The 19533-nt window shown below is 45.1% G+C and overlaps 1 protein-coding gene across 1 annotated transcript in view; it reads right to left on the bottom strand.

Annotated features, from left to right (window-relative positions):
• The window catches only part of nek11 (NIMA-related kinase 11), a 331369-nt gene that overhangs the window by 119596 nt on the left and 192240 nt on the right, over positions 1-19533 (bottom strand). The window contains exons 9-10 of the mRNA XM_063069323.1: positions 12456-12575; positions 8248-8341 (exon numbers count right to left, since the gene is read on the bottom strand). Coding sequence (XP_062925393.1) covers positions 8248-8341; positions 12456-12575 — 214 coding nt within the window. The remainder of the gene's footprint in view (positions 1-8247; positions 8342-12455; positions 12576-19533) is intronic.

Consider the following 19533-nt stretch of genomic DNA (forward strand, 5'->3'; position numbering starts at 1 on the left):
AGGACTGATTTTATATTTGCTATACTTGACATTTTTATGCGCAGTGCACTCAGTGGCCTCTTTATTAGGTACATCTGCTCCTTCCTGCAAATATCTAATCAGCAAATCATGTGGCAGCAACTCAATGCAGACATGGTCACGGACAGGAGAAAATCTGCAGGTGCTGGAAATCCAAGCAATACACACAAAATGCTGGAGGAACTCAGCAGGTCAGGCAGCATCTATGGAAGTGTATTGCCGAAGGATCTTGGCCCGAAACTTCAACTGTACTCTTTTCCATAGATGCTGCCTGGCCTGCTGATGTTCCTCCAGCATTTTGTATGTGAGACATGGTCATGGGCTTTATCTGATGTTCAGGCTAAACGTTAGAACGGGAAAGAAATGTGATCTAAGTGACTTTGATTGTGGAATGATTGTTGGTGCCATTAAACCCCTTACCTTAGTGTCATCCACAAATTTGTTGATCCAATTTACTACATTATCATCTAAATAATTAAATATAGATGATAAACAAAATCTGACTCAGCATCAATCCCTGTGGCACACTAGTTACGGGCCTCAAGCCAGAGAGACTATTACCGCTCTCTGGCCTCTCTCAGTAAGTCATTCTTGAATCTAATTGACTACCTCATTGTGAATGCTAAGTGACCTGAGTTTTGGACTAGCCTCCCATGCCGGGCTTTGTTAAAAGCCTTCCTAATTTCCATTAGGATAATGTCTATCAGTTTTCTTGGTAACTTCCTTAAAAAAACGCTGTTGGATTGCTTAGACCTGACCTGCCACATGCAAAGCAATGTTGACTATCATAATCAGATGTTGTCTATGCAAATACCTATATATCCTGTCCCTTAGAATACCTCCCAATAATTTATTTATCAGGCTCATCAGCCAATAATTTCCTGGCTAATTCTTACAGGCTTTCTTAAACAACAGAGTAACATGAACTATCCTTCAGTCTTCCAGCTCTTCACCAAGAGCTAAGGGTGTTTTAAATATCTCTGCCAGGGCCTCTGCAATTTATGCTCGCCTCCCATATGGACTGAGGCGACATCTCGTCAGGCCCTGTGGATTTATCCACCCTAATTTGCCTCAAGGTGAAAGCATAGCCTCTTCTGTAATCCAGACATGGTCCATGACCTCAGTACACTTGAGTCTCAGTCCTATAGTGTCTGTGTCCGTTTTGCAAGTAAATACAGATCCATGGGAAAAATATTGCCAGTGAACATCGCAACAAAGGGCATCATCCTTCAGACAGTTCACGAAACATCTGCAGGTTTAACCTACAATTAATATAATTGCCAACACAAGGTATTCTGCAGATGCTGGAAATCCAGAACAACACACCCAAAATTTCTGGAGGGACTCAGCAGGTCAGGCAGCATCCATGTAAATGAATAAACAGTTGATGTTTTGGGCTGAGACCCTTCGTCATGTCCTGTATTCATGGGTATTGATGTATGGTTGAATGAAAAATAAACTTGAACTTGAAAGAAGAGGGGATGGAGGCTAGAAATGGTAACCGCGGGGAAAAAAACTTTAAAAAATCATGGACTTATGTGCTATAACTATCAAGGTTATGAACCTCAGGACAGGAACTTTGGATTTGACAAATAAAACACTTTGAACAGGAAAAGACATGATGGGTCTTATTAGCAACCTTCTCCATAAATGCTGATGATTCACTGATCCATAAAATCTATGAAACTCACAGACTACACATAGACAATAGACCAAAAGAATTAGGTCATTCAACACATTGAGTCTGTTCCACCCATAAGGGCATGCCTGATTAAGGGAAGGAACAACTAAGGCTACCTAAACTCACATTCCTCCAAGAGGACCACAAACTTGTTGCAGTGTTTGGAGGCTTGCTTGCCTCAGTAACCCAGAAAGCTATGTTGGCTGGAGTCAGGACCTTGTGCTCTGCTTCTTGGTAGGGCTATCCATGCCAAGCAGGTCAAAGGACAGAGGCCAGACTAAGAATAATCCACTAATCTTCCAGGTTCAGGCGTTCGGCTTGGGGCCAACAAACCTGACCAGTCAAAAAACTTGTTACGGAAACTGCAATGAAAAGTCCTCCTATATCTATGTGTGACAGTATTCCCAAGTCTCCACCCAGGACTTGCATGGCTGACAGTAGTGAAAACCAAGAGGAAGCTACTGGCACGATGAAGGAAGCCGCTCAGACGAAGGACCCTGAACCATATCTGGGACACCATAGAGAAGATGGCCGAGGACAGACAGAAATGGAGGACCTTCAATCCAGCCCTAAACACCAGAAGTATAACGGGCAGTAAAAAACACTCATTGAATGAATCATACAAGTCTCACAAACTGGAAATTAAAATGCCATTGTCAACCATACCAGTAGAATAATGGTAACAGTGGTATTTATATATTGACTTTTATGGAATAGAGCATTTCAGAGGTTTAAGAGGATTGAAGTTAGATAAAGTTTAAGAGCCAGGCTTTATAAGGCATCGGCCAGACCACATTTGGAGAACTGTGAGCAGTCTTGGGCTTCATATCTAAGAAAGGATAAGCTGGTATTGGAGAAGGTCAGAGAAGGTTCGCAAGAAGGATCTGGGAATGAAATAGTTAATGTATGAAGAACATTTGATGGCTCTGGACCTGTACTTGTTGGAGTTTAGAAGAATGGGAAGGGGGGAGGGAAATCTCATTAAAACTTATCGAATATTGGACAGACTGGAGATGCAGAGGATGTTTCCAATAGTGGTGGATCTAGGACCAGCAAAGCACGGCCTCAGAATACAAGGTCGTCCCTTTTGAACTGAGACAATGAAGAATTTCTTTAGAACATAGAACATGGAATAGTACAGCACAGTACAGGCCCTTCAGCCCACAATGTTGTGCCGACCCTCAAACCCTGCCTCCCATATAAGCCCCCACCTTAAAATCCTCCATATACCTGTCTAGTAGTCTCTTAAACTTCACTAGTGTATCTGCCTCCACCACTGACTCAGGCAGTGCATTCCACACACCAAACACTTTCTGAGTAAAAAACCTTCCTCTAATATCCCCCTTGAACTTCCCACCCCTTACCTTAAAGCCATGTCCTCCTGTATTGAGCAGTGGTGCCCTGGGGAAGAGGCACTGGTTATCAACTCTATCTATTCCTCTTATTATCTTGTACACCTCTATCATGTCTCCTCTCATCCTCCTTCTCTCCAAAGTGTAAAGCCCTGGCTCCCTTACTCTCTGATCACAATGCATACTCTCTAAACCAGGCAGCATCCTGGTAAATCTCCTCTGTACCCTTTCTAATGCTTCCACATCCTTCCTATAGTGAGGCGACCAGAACTGGACACAGTACTCTAAGTGTGGCCTAACCAGAGTTTTATAGAGCTGCATCATTACATCGTGACTCTTAAACTCTATCCCTCGACTTATGAAAGCTAACACCCCATAAGCTTTCTTATCTACCCTATCCACCTGTGAGGCAACTTTCAGGGACCTGTGGACATGTACCGCCAGATCCCTCTGATCCTCCACACTACCAAGTATCCCGCCATTTACTTTGTACTCTGCCTTGGAGTTTGTCCTTCCAAAATGTACCACCTCACACTTCTCCGGGTTGAACTCCATTTGCCACTTCTCAGCCCACTCCTGCATCCTATCAATGTTTCTCTGCAATCTTTGACAATCCTCTACACTATCTACAACACCACCAACCTTTGTGTCGTCTGCAAACTTGCCAACTCACACTTCTACCCCCACATCCAGGTCATTAATAAAAATCACGAAAAGTAGAGGTCCCAGAACAGATCCTTGTGGGACACCACTAGTCACAATCCTCCAGTCTGAATGTACTCCCTCCATCATGACCCTCTGCCTTCTGCAGGCAAGCCAATTCTGAATCCACCTGGCCAAACTTCCCTGGATCCCATGCCTTCTGACTTTCTGAATAAGCCTACCATGTGGAACCTTGTCAAATGCCTTACTAAAATCCATATAGATCACATCCACTGCACTACCCTCATCTATATGCCTGGTCACCTCCTCAAAGAACACTATCAGGCTTGTTAGACACGATCTGCCCTTCACAAAGCCATGCTGACTGTCCCTGATCAGACCATGATTCTCTAAATGCCATAGATCCTATCTCTAAGAATCTTTCCCAACAGCTTTCCCACCACAGACGTAAGGCACACTGGTCTATAATTACCCAGACTATCCCTACTACCTTTTTTGAAGAAGGGGACAACATTCTCCTCCCTCCAATCCTCTGGTACCATTCCCGTGGACAATGAGGACATAAAGATCCTAGCCAGGGGCTCAGCAATCTCTTCCCTCGCCTCGTGGAGCAGCCTGGGGAATATTCCGTCAGGCCCCGGGGACTTATCCATCCTAATGTATTTTAACAACTCCAGCACCTCCTCTCCCTTAATATCAACATGCTCCAAAACATCAACCTCACTCATATTGTCCTCACCGTCATCAAGTTCCCTCTCATTGGTGAATACCGAAGAGAAATATTCATTGAGGACCTCGCTCACTTCCACAGCCTCCAGGCACATCTTCCCACCTTTATCTCTAATTGGTCCTACCTTCACTCCTGTCATCCTTTTTTTCTTCATATAATTGAAGAATGCCTTGGGGTTTTCCTTTACCCTACTCGCCAAGGCCTTCTCATGCCCCCCTTCTTGCTCTCCTCAGCCCCTTCTTAAGCTCCTTTCTTGCTTCCCTATATTCCACAACAGACCCATCTGATCCTTGCTTCCTAAACCTCGTGTATGCTGCCTTCTTCCACCTGACTAGATTTTCCACCTCACTTGTCACCCACGGTTCCTTCACCCTACCACTCTTTATCTTCCTCACTGGGACAAATTTATCCCTAACATCCTGCAAGAGATCTCTAAACATCGACCACATGTCCATAGTACATTTCCCTGCAAAAACATCATCCCAATTCACACCCACAAGTTCTAGCCTTATAGCCTCATAATTTGCCCTTCCCCAATTAAACATAGAACATAGAATAGTACAGCACAGTACAGGCCCTTTGGCCCACAATGTTATGCCGACCCTCAAACCCTGCCTCCCATATAAGCCCCTACCTTAAATTCCTCCAATTAAATTAAATTTTAAAAAAGTGGTAAAATTAAAAATTTTCCTGTCCTCTCTGATTGTATCCTTTTCCATGATAATGCTAAAGGCCAGGGAGCAGTGGTCACCGTCCCCCAGATGCTCAACCACTGAGAGATCTGTGACCTGACCCAGTTCATTACCTAGTACTAGATCTAGTATGGTGTTCCCCCTAGTCGGCCTGTCCACATACTGTGACAGGAATCCGTCCTGGACACACTTAACAAACTCTGCCCCATCTAAATCCTTGGAACTAATCAGGTGCCAATCAATATTAGGGAAGTTAAAGTCACCCAGGATAACAACCCTGTTATTTTTGCACCTTTCCAAAATCTGCCTCCCAATCTGCTCCTCTGTATCTCTGCTGCTACGAGGGGGCCTATAGAATACCCCCAATAGAGTAACTGCTCCCTTCCTGTTCCTGACTTCCACCCATATTGACTCAAAAGAGGATCCTGCTACATTACCCACCCTTTCTGTAGCTGTAATAGTATCCCTGACCAGTAATGCCACCCCTCCTCCCCTTTTTCCACCCTCTATCCCTTTTAAAGCACTGAAATCCAGGAATATTGAGAATCCATTCCTGCCCTGGTGCCAGCCAAGTCTCTGTAATGGCCACTACATCATCATTCCATGTATGTATCCAAGCTCTCAGTTCATCACCTTTGTTCCTGATGCTTCTTGCATTGAGGTACACACACTTCAGCCCTTCTACCTTACTGTCTTTACACCGTTTATTCTGATTCTCTTTCCTCAAAGCCTCTCTATATGTTAGATCTGGCTTTACTTCATGCACTTCTTTCACTGCTCTATCGCTCTGGATCCCATCTCCCTTGCAAATTAGTTTAAACCCTCCCGAACCATGCTAGCAAACCTACCTGCAAGGATATCACTCCCCCTCGAGTTCAGATGCAATCCATCCAATCTGTACAGGGCCCACGTTCCCCAGAAGAGATCCCAATGATCTAAAAATCTAAAACCCAGCTCCCTGCATCAACTCCTCAGCCACGCATTCAACTGCCAGCTCCTCCAATTCTTACCATCACTGTCATGTAGCACTGGCAGCAATCCTGAGAATGCCACCCTTGAGGTCCTGTTCTTCAGCCTTCTGCCTAGTTCCCGAAACTCACACTTCAGGACTTCATCCCTCTTCTGCCTATGTCGTTGGTCCCTACATGTATCACGACTTCTGGTTGCTTTCCCTCTCGTACCAGGACGTCGTGCACCCGGTCAGAGACATCCCGGACCCTGGCACCCGGGAGGCAACAAACCATGCGAGTGTCCTTCTCACGTCCACAAAATCTCTTGTCTGCTCCCCTAACTATAGAGTCTCCAATGATGACAGCTCTCCTCTTCTCCATCTCACCTTTAGCCAGCAGATGGTGAATCTGTGGAATTCATTGCCATAGATGTCTGTGGAGGCCAAATCACTGGGAATATTTAAGGTAGAGGTTGACAGGCCCTTGATTACTCAGGGCATCAAAGGTTACAGGGAGAAGATAGGAGAATGGGATACTCAAAATTCTGTAACGCTTCAAAACTCAAAATCTTGGGATTCTCATTCAGATATGCATTACAAAAAAAAGGCAGATTTCATCTGTAGAATATCTCCACAAGAATACAGAAGACCCAACACTGCTTCATCAAAGTATAAATGCAGATACTTTCTAAAGTTTAGAACCTTTGCAGCTGAAGGAATGGCCAATAATCAAAGTTTAAATACAAAACTCAGAACACTACAGTGATTGCATATAAAAGAGGCATTTGAATTAAACTGCCAAGATTTGGCTTCATAGCTGGCTGTCAAATTGAACAGAAGACAGAAAATTGGGAAATACATTACAATGAGATTTATCTTTTTTCCCCACAGTCTTCATTTTCAAGAAATTTTGGCCATCTTTCAACTACAAGTTTCTAGGCTTAGAGTAAATTGAGCTTTAGAAAATTAGAGCAATTTTGTGTACCATCGAATTGGATGGAATTTTGAGAAGTAAATGGATATAAAAGACAACAGCAAGAAATTGAATTGAACATTGGGAAATTCTTTTTAAAGTCTCTTACTTTCTTCAACAAATGCAACACAAGAAAGTTGCACAAATTCCATGGAGAAAATTCTAGCATTTTATTCCAGATTCCAACAGAGGGCATGTAATAGAATAGCAGGAATGGAAGGGTTAATCAATAAGCACCCTGAAGGTTTTGCACTGTTGTTTTAGATGACCCAGTGATAATGGTTCAACTTTTCTCAACTGACTTCTCGCGTAATTGTCTTCTCCCATGAGGTTGCTTTGCTTCTGGGGTTGTAAACAGCATCTTGCACTCCATCAAAACTTAATAGATCAGGTGTGATAGAAGCTCTATTGCTTCCACACCATTTTGTGGATTTCCAAGAGCATTCCAAATTTTGGAAAACTTCGCAAGTGCAAATAATGGAAGATAATTTTGTATGTAAGCTTATTTATCCTAAGTTAAAACATTCTTCTGTAAAACAGAACATGGAGGCAATCCTATGTCTGAAGTTGCTATTGAAATCAAGGCATTTATTAAGAGTAATTTAATTTCAGCACATATACTAAGCAGCATCTGAACAGATCCTTACTGTGACTTCCTTGATAGTATTACAGAACCCTGCATTAATTCAAGTTGCTTCCTTTTCCTAACTCTTGATACAGAATAGATTATGTTGTAGAAATCTCAGAACAACAGGCAGTTTCTGAAAATAACCATGACCAGCACTATCTCAGGTAGTGGGTTCCAGAACCCTGTTATCCACTGACCGGACATCAAGTCTCTTTATTCAGCTCACCATTCCCCACTACTTAGTGCCATTAATCACTTTGTCATAAAAGAAATGAAAAAATAAACATCTTATATCATGCAGGATCTTCTAGATTCAGTTAAAACTGAATTAAATTGAGATAGCTTGTTTTTCTATTCTTGCCATCCTTTTATATAGCTCTTAACCAGACTGCCACAGTTAATTGTTGCTGTTAGATTTAAATACACGTATTGAAATTTTAATGATCACCAAAATATTTTTTGATAACATCACTGCCATCCCTGTACTTAGAAACCCTGCAGGGAGGATGGCAAATATTGTACTGGGTGCCTTCCGTTCCTACCAATCACGTACTGACTTACATGCAGAACATCCACGCTGACTTGCTGAAAATTGCGATTCCTCAGTTGCTGCATGCGTTGATGATTTTCCTGGTATTTCTCCTCAGCCAGCTGCCTATTGATATGAAACGGAGAACGTCAGTTCTTTACATCTTGCAGCGCAGTCAGTGAGAAAGCAACTGTATGTGCTAATCAACTGAACCTAGTGAATACAGATAACCAAATAAAATCAATACCTTATCGGATTAACGAACAAAATATAGAAAGAAGACAACTTCAAGCTAGTAATCCAGAAAATGGTTGCTCTTATAATTCTGTACACATACATTAAAATATAATGATTAATAAATTTAACCACACCAGCAAATTCTTGACTGTAACACCACCCATATTTCTATCTATAAGGGGCAGATTGTGAAGTCTTTGTACTTTCTGGAAAAATAATTGATGAAAAAGAAATGGTGGATTCATACATTCATATTATCTGCTTAACTATATACCATAAAAATCATAGTCCACCCTAATCAGCTGCTGCAGAAAAGTTCTGACAACTGTCTCAGTATAGAAATCCCTGGGCTCAATTGACCAGGCGATATTAATTTTGACAACAAAAATACTGTGACACAGATGAGAGAAGCTCGTTTAGCTCAACTGCCAGTTTTATTGCGACAAGCACAAAAGCAGACGGAGCGCTAAGGCCCGGGAAGAGCATCCACTCTGTCACATACAGATGGGGGAGGTGGTTATTACACACGCTGGTTACAGTCAGAATGACAAACACACAAGCGAATAACTGTAGTATAACCCGAGCAAAAATGTGACAATAAATGAACTGGAACATCCCACCATAACCCCACGAACACATTTTAAGACAACAAAATAAATAGCACTGGTATGTTGACCACGGCCCCGCCCAGAGAGGCACACTGCCCCCACCCGAGGGGTCAGCCGTCCCCTGCAACCAGAGTCCACAACAAAGTCCAAGAGTCCTGGTGGTGGTTGATACTGCTGCCTGGGGCATCGGGTGGTCTATGAAGCACCCCCCCCCCCCGCCTCCCCAGGAGTGGCACTGCAAGACCTGCTTGGTAAAGCAACAGGCAGGGCAGCGGGAGATTCACTTCCTTCCTTCAGCCTAGCTGGGTTGGTGGTGGGCCAAGGGCCAATGCAGCGCCAGCCGATCCCGGTGCAGCACGACTGCCTTCCACCGCCCAGGCAACCACACCCGATATATCACATTTGGAGATGCTGTCGAGCACTTCTCCCAACCTGTTCCAGTGGCTTTCCAGTCTGGTGGACAGCGCCCTTTTCTGGGTGGGGCAGTAGACCCACCATGTACTGCTGTATTGGTGCCCTAGGCTGATGGCCTGGCCCCTTCTGGGACGGGCAAGCATCTCATCAGTGCACAGACAGCTCCACGTCCCGCCAGTACCCAATCCGACAGAAGCGTTCGCGCAACTTGCTCAATGTCTTTATGACCCCGAAGTAGCTGCCCCCCCCCACCAGCCTGTACACCAACGGCACCACCGTGGTGCAGAAACCCCGCAGACCACCAGCTGCAGGAGATGTCTGCCATCGTCGGAGAACTGGCACCGTTGGAACAGCAAGCAACCCGGCCCGCATCTCCAGAATGCCCGCTGAGAGCATGGAGCTTTGGCTTCCAGGTCCAGGGCAGAGACTGCTAGCCACTCTGATCACCATCCTACGCTCACCCATCCCCTCACACGGGACCGCTCACCTGCTTGCTGCGCAGCTGCTGGTCAATGGCGGGGAGGTTCACCATCAATGAAGTGCGGCCATCATTGGCTTGCTCCTGGATCCACAGTGTTGCGCTGGGCCGCTGTTCCTGCGCCCGCCTGGTCCGCTTCCTGAAGCTGCTCTGCCGGAGAGCCACGGCTTCAGTGCCGGGGTAGAGTGTTGGCCCCTGGCACATCCCCAGCAGGACAGCAGGCCCAGGCCAACGATGCAAGTGTTCCGGATATCAGCTAGCCAAAATTCGTGTTCCACTGTGTTTCTCCCCACTGCCTCCTCTTCCCTCTCATCGCCGGTGACCGCTGCCAGCTGGACCGCCATCACTGACTGCCCAGCCCGGGTGGCTTGCCGTGGTTAGGATAGACACCCAGACAAATGATGGTGACGGTTGACCCTGTGTTCACCAGCTCATGGCATCTGATGGCCCTCCGCCATGCAGTCCACTTATAAGCCCTGCTTCTTCATCCAAATGGCCCTCCTGGAGAGGAGACAACAGGGGGATTCTCAGGCAGTGCGGCTCCCTGAACCTCTCCAGATACAATGGTACCAGCTGCTCGGAGCCTTACCTGGCGCGAGCCAAGCTTCCTAATGGCTCCACTGGGCTGTGGCATGGTACTGGTGCGGAGCAGTCCCAGGCCACAGAGCCTGTCTTGGCACACCGGCAGCAGAGATCGCCCCATGGCATGGGGTGGGGCCCGTGCGGCACTGGTCGTACCTGTCTCACGGGCTCACGAGTTTTCTGCTCCGCCTCGGTGACACAAGCCTGGGCTCATGGCGTGCGGAGTGACGCTGGAATGCCTGGTGGGGTGGGGGGGGGGAATATGCTAAAATAGATTCTGCCCTCCCTGCCTCGGCCAGCAACGATGCCAGGCGAACATGCTGCCAAAGGCACTCCAGCATCAGCCCCTTTACAAAGGCGTGGAGGGCAACCTCCTCCTGAGCCGTGGGAGGGAACTGGAGGTAGCCATGCCGAGCACGGTGCCGGAGATCTGCTGCAAACAGCCCTAGGCTTTCTCCCACACAGCCCCGTCTGCTACACAGTTCTTCCCTCATTGCTTCCCCGATGGCCTCTGCTCAAAACGCCACTACACGGGCCCTGTTGTCACGCTGCTCAACCAGCACTAGGCCGAGGAGAGCTCGCAGGCCAACCCCTCCAGAGCCAGGGCAAGGTGCGCCACCTTCTCGGTGGTGTTCCACCCACCGTGCATGCAGCAAGCTTGACTCGCGCCAGGTAAGGCTCCGAGCGGCTGGTACCATTGTATCTGGAGATGCTCAGGGTGGGCCTTGTGGCGTTAGTCACTGCGGTCCACTGGTCTTCCTCTCGCTCCAGCAGCGTCAGTGGCACCTGCCGTGCTGCCTGTCCTCCCTTGCCTGCAACCTCCTGTGTTCCTCAGTGCAGGACACAAGGGACGCAGGTGATGCACTCTGCCATGTTCCCCGGTGGAGAACCAGGGTAAGCCTGACCCGTCGGGGTTCTCTGTGAAAGCACGATGCTGGGTTCCCAGGCCCTCTCTCTGAGTTGACATTCCGTCTTCGGGAGCCCGTCCCTGGGGTGCGGAGGAGGCATATGCTCAGTGCCTCGACTTATTCCCCGGGTCATAAGATGCTCATACGACATCACAGCTCTTCAATCTTGCCATCAGTTTCTAATCCCGCTCCTGACACCACTGTGGTGAGCATTTGGACCATGATGTCAGACAAGAGAAACCCATTTAGCTCAACTTCCGGTTTTATTGCGACAAGTACAAAAACAGACCGGGCACTGAGACCCGGGGAGAGAACGCAATCAGTCAGATACAGATGGGGGAGGTGATCATCACACACTCTGGTTACAGTTAGAGAGATCCACAAATACGCAAGCGAATAACTGTATAGTCCAAACTAAAATGTAACAACAAATGAACTGGAGCATCTCACCATAATCCCACAAATGCACTTCAACGCAAGAACAATAAGTAACGCTGCTGCCATGAACGCTGAGCCAAGCTGTTGAGCGTGCCCCTGCCTGGAGCACACAATATGTTGTCCACTGGCATGTTTTGATGCCAAGATCAGGGGTAGGGCAATGTACCACAGACCTAATGAAGTCTCAGTGATGATGGGTTGAGAGGTGAGACAGTCAATAAGAGCTTTGTAACAGGGTTTCAACCCTGCAATGGAAAACCTTCTGACTCAGGAGAAGAGCATTATCCATCGAACCACAATCTTTGCCTGGAAGGCTAAGGAATTTGGATTTATTCTCATCTGAAAACAGGAACCTTTAGAGTGACTTATTACAGTTTTCAGACTTAAGGGGAAGTTGGACAAATTATCAAGGTAAAATCATCTAACCTCAAATTTAAACACTGAGGTTTATAGTTTTAATGTTCAATTCACTTCATGTAGTGAGGATCAACTGGAATTCAAAACAAAGTTAACATTTCTGAGCACTGAGTGCATCTCTTCCTCAAATGAAACAGATGCTGTTCTTCTGCACATACTTCAACTTCTTAGCTTTTTCATCTGCACTCTGCAATTTTCGGAGTCTCATCCTCTCTCGTGGGGTCATTTTCTGAACTTCAGACTGCTCACGTAGTGTCTGCAGGTGAACTTTCTTCTGACTAAAAGAAAAACATTGAATAAAACTATAAAACTTCCATTTCTATGTACACCTTTACATCTCCTCCAGAGACTACAAAAGTACTTTACATCCAATGAATTATTAAGCGTAGTCACTTTTTTAATGTTGGAGAAACATTAGCCTATTTGTAAACAACAGAGTTCAAAGTACATTTATTATCAAAGTATGGTTACTATATACAACCTCGAGAGTCATCTCCTTACACGCAGCCACAAAACAAAGAAGCTCAACAGATCCCATTAAAAAAGACCGTCAAACACCCAATGTGCAAAACAAAAGAACAAATCATGCAAACATTATAAAGTGAGCAAATAACATACTGAACTGAACTTCCAGGTGAGGTGACGCCGCCTATGAGTCTGTCGGGGTCATACGCTATGCCCAGTGCTCCTGCTGTGGCCTCCCATATATCAGCAAGACCCAACACTGATTGGGAGACCGCTTCACCAAGCACCTATACTCTATCCATCAGAAAAAGCATGATCTCACAGTGGCCACCTATATTAATTCCACATCTCATTCCCATTCAAGAATGTCCATGCATGGCCTCCTCTACTGTCGCCATGCAGCCACCCTCAGGTTGGAAGAACTGCACCTTATATTCCACCTGGGTCGCCTCCAACCTGATGGCATGGACATCGATTTCTCGAACTTCCGGGAATGACCCTCTCTCCTCTCCTTCACCATTCCCCATTCCCTTTTCTCACTCCCACCTTATCTCTTTGCCTGCCCATCGCCTCCATCTAGTGCTCCTCCCCCTTTTCTATCTTCCATGGCCTTCAGTCCTCTTCTATCAGACTCCCCCTTCTCCAGCCCTGTACCTCTTTCACCAGTCGACTTCCCAGCTCTTTACTTCATCCCTCTCCCTTCAGGTTACACCTATCACCTGGTGTTTTTCTCTCCCCTCACCCCCACCATTTAAATCTACTCCTCAGCTTTTTTTCTCCAGTCCTGCTGAAGTGTCTCAGCCCAGAGCTGTGCACTCTTTTCCATAGATGCTGCCTGGCCTGCTGAGTTCCTCTAGCATTTTATGTGTGTCCTTGGAAGCGAGTTCACAGCCACGAAGCCAGTCATCACTGCAGTCAGACAAGGAGCCTTTCAGCTGCAGGCCACTGCCTCAGTTTAGTGTGGAGACGAGCAACCCTTGCCAAGCAGCAAGCTCAATGCCAGCCCATCCCTTGCCTCTGGCCCTGACACCATGACCTTCTCAGTCCGGTCCAGCACTTAAATCGGCTAAATACCAGCTCGCTCCTCGCTCCTCGTTCTCAGGCCCTGCTGTCTCGGCTCTGCTTTGCCTCGGATCTGCAGCTTTGAACTGGCTCCAAGTCTGCTCCAGCAATGGCTAAACATTAGCTCATTCCTCACTCTGGGGCCTGGGTCCCACTGCCTCAATTTGGCCCGCACGTGCCACGCCACAACCGTCCTGCACCTACAAGCTCCATATAATAAACCATATAATCTGACATTGTGGGACATATACAAGCTCCATATGATAAACCATATAATTTGACATTGTGGGACATATATTGCCCATAGGAACAGCTACTTTCCCTCTGCCATCCGATTCCTAAAAGGACATTGAACCCATGAACACAACCTCCCTTTTTTATCATTTCTGTTACTGCACTATTTTTAATTTAACTACTTAATATGCATATATGTACTCACTGCAATTGATTTACTTATTTTTTCTATATTATCATGTGTTGCATTGTACTCCTGCCGCTAAGTTAACAAATTTCACAATAAATGCCAGAGATATTAAACCCAATTCTGATATATGGGCCAAAAACAAAAACTGATAACTGCCCTGTTTGTCTTTAAAATATAGTGATGTGGTATCTTTTATACACATTTGAGAGCGCAGACAAGGCCCATGAATCGGATGAAGGAGTTCTACCAACAGAGCCAGAGATGGCACCCATATTAAAATAGCTTGTCAATCCAAATCTCCAAAACTCACGCAGCATATCTAACATGGCAGTCCATTTCAAAGGGGTGAAACAAGAAGAGAATACAAGGCAATGTAACTGTCACTGCTTTTACTATAGCTTGCTGTGAAACCACCTACCTTCAACAAAAACGAGATTTTTTGGAACACCTCAATTCAATTTGCAAACAGAGCATAAAGTTTCCAGTTGCCTGTTGTCGTAATTCCCTGATCTTCTCTCACTCTAACCTCGCTCACTGTCCTGTTTCATTCCCACTCAGGAATGAAAACCTGAGGAACAGAACCTAAGCTTTTGGCTAGACTCATTAGGCTCAAAACCAGACTCAGTTTGGAGATCAACACTTGTAAATTATGTTTTCATTTCTCCCATTTCATCTCACCAAAGCAGTTTTTTTTTAATTTACCTGCCCCCATTTCTATTCCTCTTTGCTTTGTATCGTCATCCCTTTTTCATTTAATCTGTCCTGCCTTCCACTTTATGATTGACCCTCCATTCTATTCTAAAATCTCCTCAACCTCTCGGTCTTGCATAGAATTTTTAAAAATCAGTTCAATCACGCACTTTTTCAAGTTCCACTGAAATGTTCAAATGTTTCTCAGCTTCTCCCTCCACAGAAGTTTCCTGACCTGTTGACCTGTCAAACCCTTGACTAGCGAGTCCTGGGGTGGAGTCCGAAATTGAGGGCCTGCTGTCTGCGAGACTGAGAGTCATGGGCCAAGGACTGGAGTTCCAGAGGCAGCCTGAGCTGAGGTTGCCTGTGTGAGTGTGAGTGAGAGTGAGAGTGAGAGTGAGAGAGAGAGTGAGTGTGAGTGAGAGTGTGAGAGAGAGAGTGAGTGAGAGTGACTGAGTGAGTGAGAGTGAGAGTGAGAGTGAGTGAGTGAGTGAGAGAGAGATGGTGGAAAAGCAGCTTGTTCCACTGTTGTTCACTCGCTTTTTTGTTGTTTGTGTCGTTCTGCCAAACATTGTGGGCGTGCTATGTTGGCGCTGGAATGTGTGGCGGCACTTGTGGCTGCCCCACCATCAGTTCTAACATCTTCTATATTTTGCCTTTGTGTAAACAAAATCTTTAAAATGTACCTTCAGAAGTCAGCAAATAAAGTAATAAAAATCTGTGGACTAAGATGATTACATTGTGAGATTGTTAATCTACATTGCTGAGTATAACTCTAGTAACAAATATTTCATCATTTCTTCTTGCATTAATTCACTTCCATTTTTCTTGACTAGGCTACATTAAGAGTTACAATTACCAACTCCTGCATATGTGATTCTTCCTCCATGAATTTGATAATCATTAGTTCAAATGATGAAAACAGGAATATACATCCTTACAGACCATCATATACAAAGTCTTTATGTAGTTTTATTATTCATGTGTGGGTGTCAGATATGGACATCTACTAATTTGACTTTTCTGTCATTTTTACACCAAGTCGGATTAAGTTTAAAAAAAACATTTCCCAAAGGATTTCAGTTCAGGAAATGTTAATTAAGATAGAACAAACTATGGGACTCAGTTAGGAGGGAAAAGATATGTACTCAAATCTGACAGGGTTAAATGTTTTTTTCTTATTTCTTTCATTGACAACAAGTTCCCCGAAGGGAATTATTTCATTCAGAATTAATGAGGTTCTATGTTTCAGCTGGCTTTTGCAGACAGTAGACATGTTAATACAGCAGTTCTGTCAACTGTTTTGCCAATTAAAAATACATCATTTGCAAGCAATCTTTTGCTTTTACTTCCCCTGCACAAGCAGGATGAATAGGATGACAGTAGCATGTTCCCTGTAACTCCAGTAGCATTTATGTCTTTATTTTATACGGCTTGTAAATGCTTGTAGTTATACTGAAATTACCTTTCTTCCCACAACTACAGAAGAAAGGCTGCAAAGCATGGGGATGGGAATTTGTCCTCTACTACATTGTGCAATGAGCAATTCAATAGTGTTCACACTCTGAACACCATTTCCAAAATTTGCTTCAAAAGAACTGAAATTCAACTGCAGTGTATAAAGTGTATACTCTTATTACATCCCATCTGTAGTACGTGTTACGGGGGTGAATTTCAGCCCAACATTTTCTCCAGAAATTATTCAAGCTAATTAAATAACTATATGATCGGAACCTAATCTCTTCCACTACTACTGCGGGGCCTGTCCTGCCATACCAGAGACATGGCAAGTGCTGTGCAGATAGGAGGGAGGGATATAAGCTCATGAAATCTCAGGAGATGAAGACAAAAAATGAGTAAGAGCAGTTCAGAATGCAAACCAGATCCTCTACCCACTGTCCTCCAGTTAACTGAAAAATCAGCATCCCTCCGAGTTGCAGTCAGTGCAATCGCTTTACAGTGCGAACGGGCATCAATCAGGTTTCGATTCCTGCTACTGTGCGTAAGGAGTTTGTACGTTCCCTCTGTGACCGCATGGGTTTGCTGTGGGTGCTCTGGTTTCCTCCCATGTCCCAAAGTCAAATGGGTTAGTAAGTTAAGGACGTGCTATGTTGGTGCCAGAAGTGCAGTGACACTTGAGGGCTTTCTTCCGCACCTCCTGTTGGTCGTTAATGCAAGGCAACACATTTCACTGTATGTTTTAATGTTTTGCTGTGCATGTGACAAATACAGCTAATCTTTAAGAAAAAAATAGTTCTAAACAAACAGAAGCACAGAAGTAACAGGGTCACTGAAGGCATTATGATTGGGGGTCTTCAACATTGATATGAATCATGGTTCAGTAATACCAGCACTGACTGGGCTAATAACATCACAGCCAGATTGGGTCTACAGCAGATGGTAAGGGAGAGCAGTATGAAATATGAACTTGCTTGACCTGCTGTAGATGAATCTGTCAATGACTGACACTCAATCAAAGTGTCCTCTTTCACACTGACAATATTCTTCACTAGATTGCCTGGCCCTTCCTTAACAATAATAGGGGAAGATTCAGAACAGATCCAGCAGCTCCAAACTTGGTAGTTCTCATTTTCGATGAACCACCAGCAAAATCATCATAACTGCTTCAATTTCCACTCTGTGGCTTCACATCCTGGCCTATCCCTTACTCTTTTATTAATATCTAACCAGGGTAGCAACCCTGATTCAATGAATACAGAAAGGCATTCGACGAGCAGCTGTAGGTAGACAGATGCTTACCTCGTGAACTACATCATTTTATATGCATAGTAAACGAGAGCAGCCACGCAACAAACTGAAATAAAAATTAGTGGTGACGCAGTAGCTGGTGGTCTGTGTAGTTTCTTTACAGCACCAGCGATCACGGATCTGGGTCTGATTCCTGCTGGAGCTTTTCATCACCCCACCCCCCATCCCCATGACCATACGAGTTTCCTTCACAGCGTTCCAGTTCCCTCCCACATTGCAAATACATACAGTTAGGGTTGCTAAGCTGTGGCGATGCTATGTTGGCCACCTGCCCTCGCACATCCTTGCTGATTCGACACAAAGCAACACATTTCACAGTCTGTTTCGATGTACATGTGACGAAGCTAATCTTCTTCTTAAAAGTTGCCCCGATTATGATGTGCTAAAAGAAACAGGATTATACAATGTGAATATTGCTGCTTCATCAATCTGCTCTCAACCATGTGCAAAATGATACAAAAATCAGTGCTGCACTTGCTTTGCCAATAACCGATCTGGGATTCACCGGGACCACGTGGATCTTGACCTCGACTGAAATACATTCGGAAAGGCATGAATGCAGACGTGAAGGAGAATGACCATCTTTGAAACCAAACCAGCGACTGAGTGCTGCTGGCATCAGTAACTTCTGGCTAAAATCCAATCAAGAGGGAATTTCTCCACTGGGAGGAATCGTACAGTACTGTGCAAAGGTTTGACGCATGCAAGCAACACACACAAAATGCTGGAGGAACTCTGCAGGCCAGGCAGCATCTATGGAAAAGAGTACAGTCGATGTTTTGGAGTGAGACCCTTCATCAGGACAGAAGGGAAAATCTAAACTGCTTCAGGGTAGGCATCCCTCGAAGAGACCTCGCCATGTGGCAGTCAAATCACAAACAAGAGAAGACCCTCAGATGCTGGAAATCCAAGCAACACACACAAAATGCTGGAGGAACTATATAGTGTATATATATATACATAGGTCAGGGCACCTAAGATTTTTGCATAGTATCGCAGTAATTTTATGTATTGCACTGTATTCCTGCCACAAAAAAAATGAATTTCATGACATATGTGAGTGATGATAAACCTGATTGATATGGGTCTCTGTCGCAGACTGAGAGTGGGAAGGAAGCAGGGAGAGGGGAATCATGGTTGGGAAAAGGAGAAGGGAGAAGGGCAGGAGCAATAAACCATTTGTTTGGAATCAAATTACCTTGCCTGGTGTCTCAGGGCTAGGTGTGACTGTACCCACGCCAACCCCCGTCCCTGGCACTCCCACTCTGCCACCTGTCCCACACCCTTCCAAAGGCACTCCATCCTCGCCATAGCCAACATCCTTTGCTCCTGCCAGATTTACAAACTCACTCTCCGCTCCATGTTGGCAAAAGTCTTAGGCATGCTATCTACATAATACTTTTGCACAGTACTGTATCTCACAAAAGTTTAATTGTGGTTGTTGAAAGCCTTTGACTAAATTGCTGGTACAGCGGTGAGGACAGGAGAGGATTGTACGGATTCCCAGTTGAGCAGTGCCATTAGGGCACTCCTCTCTTCACATTTAATGCTGTTGTGACCCCTTTTAGCGCTGATTCTATCTGCACTCTCTTTCCTGGGAGCACCTCATAATTGCCTAGCAAGGTATCAGCGTGTCAGATGGAGTGGATTGAATCGAGCAGAACACCAGGTTCAGTGATTACACTCAAAGATAATCAAGCATCCAGAATTCACACAGCATAGAATATGGGAATAGGTTACTGAGACGAGGAGAGGTGAGACAGGCAAGGTGGAGGGTTTTGGAAATGATCATAAGGATTTTTAAATTGAGATTATTTATACAGAGT

Source organism: Mobula hypostoma, chromosome 17 (genome assembly GCF_963921235.1).
Source record: "Mobula hypostoma chromosome 17, sMobHyp1.1, whole genome shotgun sequence".
NCBI classification, from domain to species: domain Eukaryota; kingdom Metazoa; phylum Chordata; class Chondrichthyes; order Myliobatiformes; family Myliobatidae; genus Mobula; species Mobula hypostoma.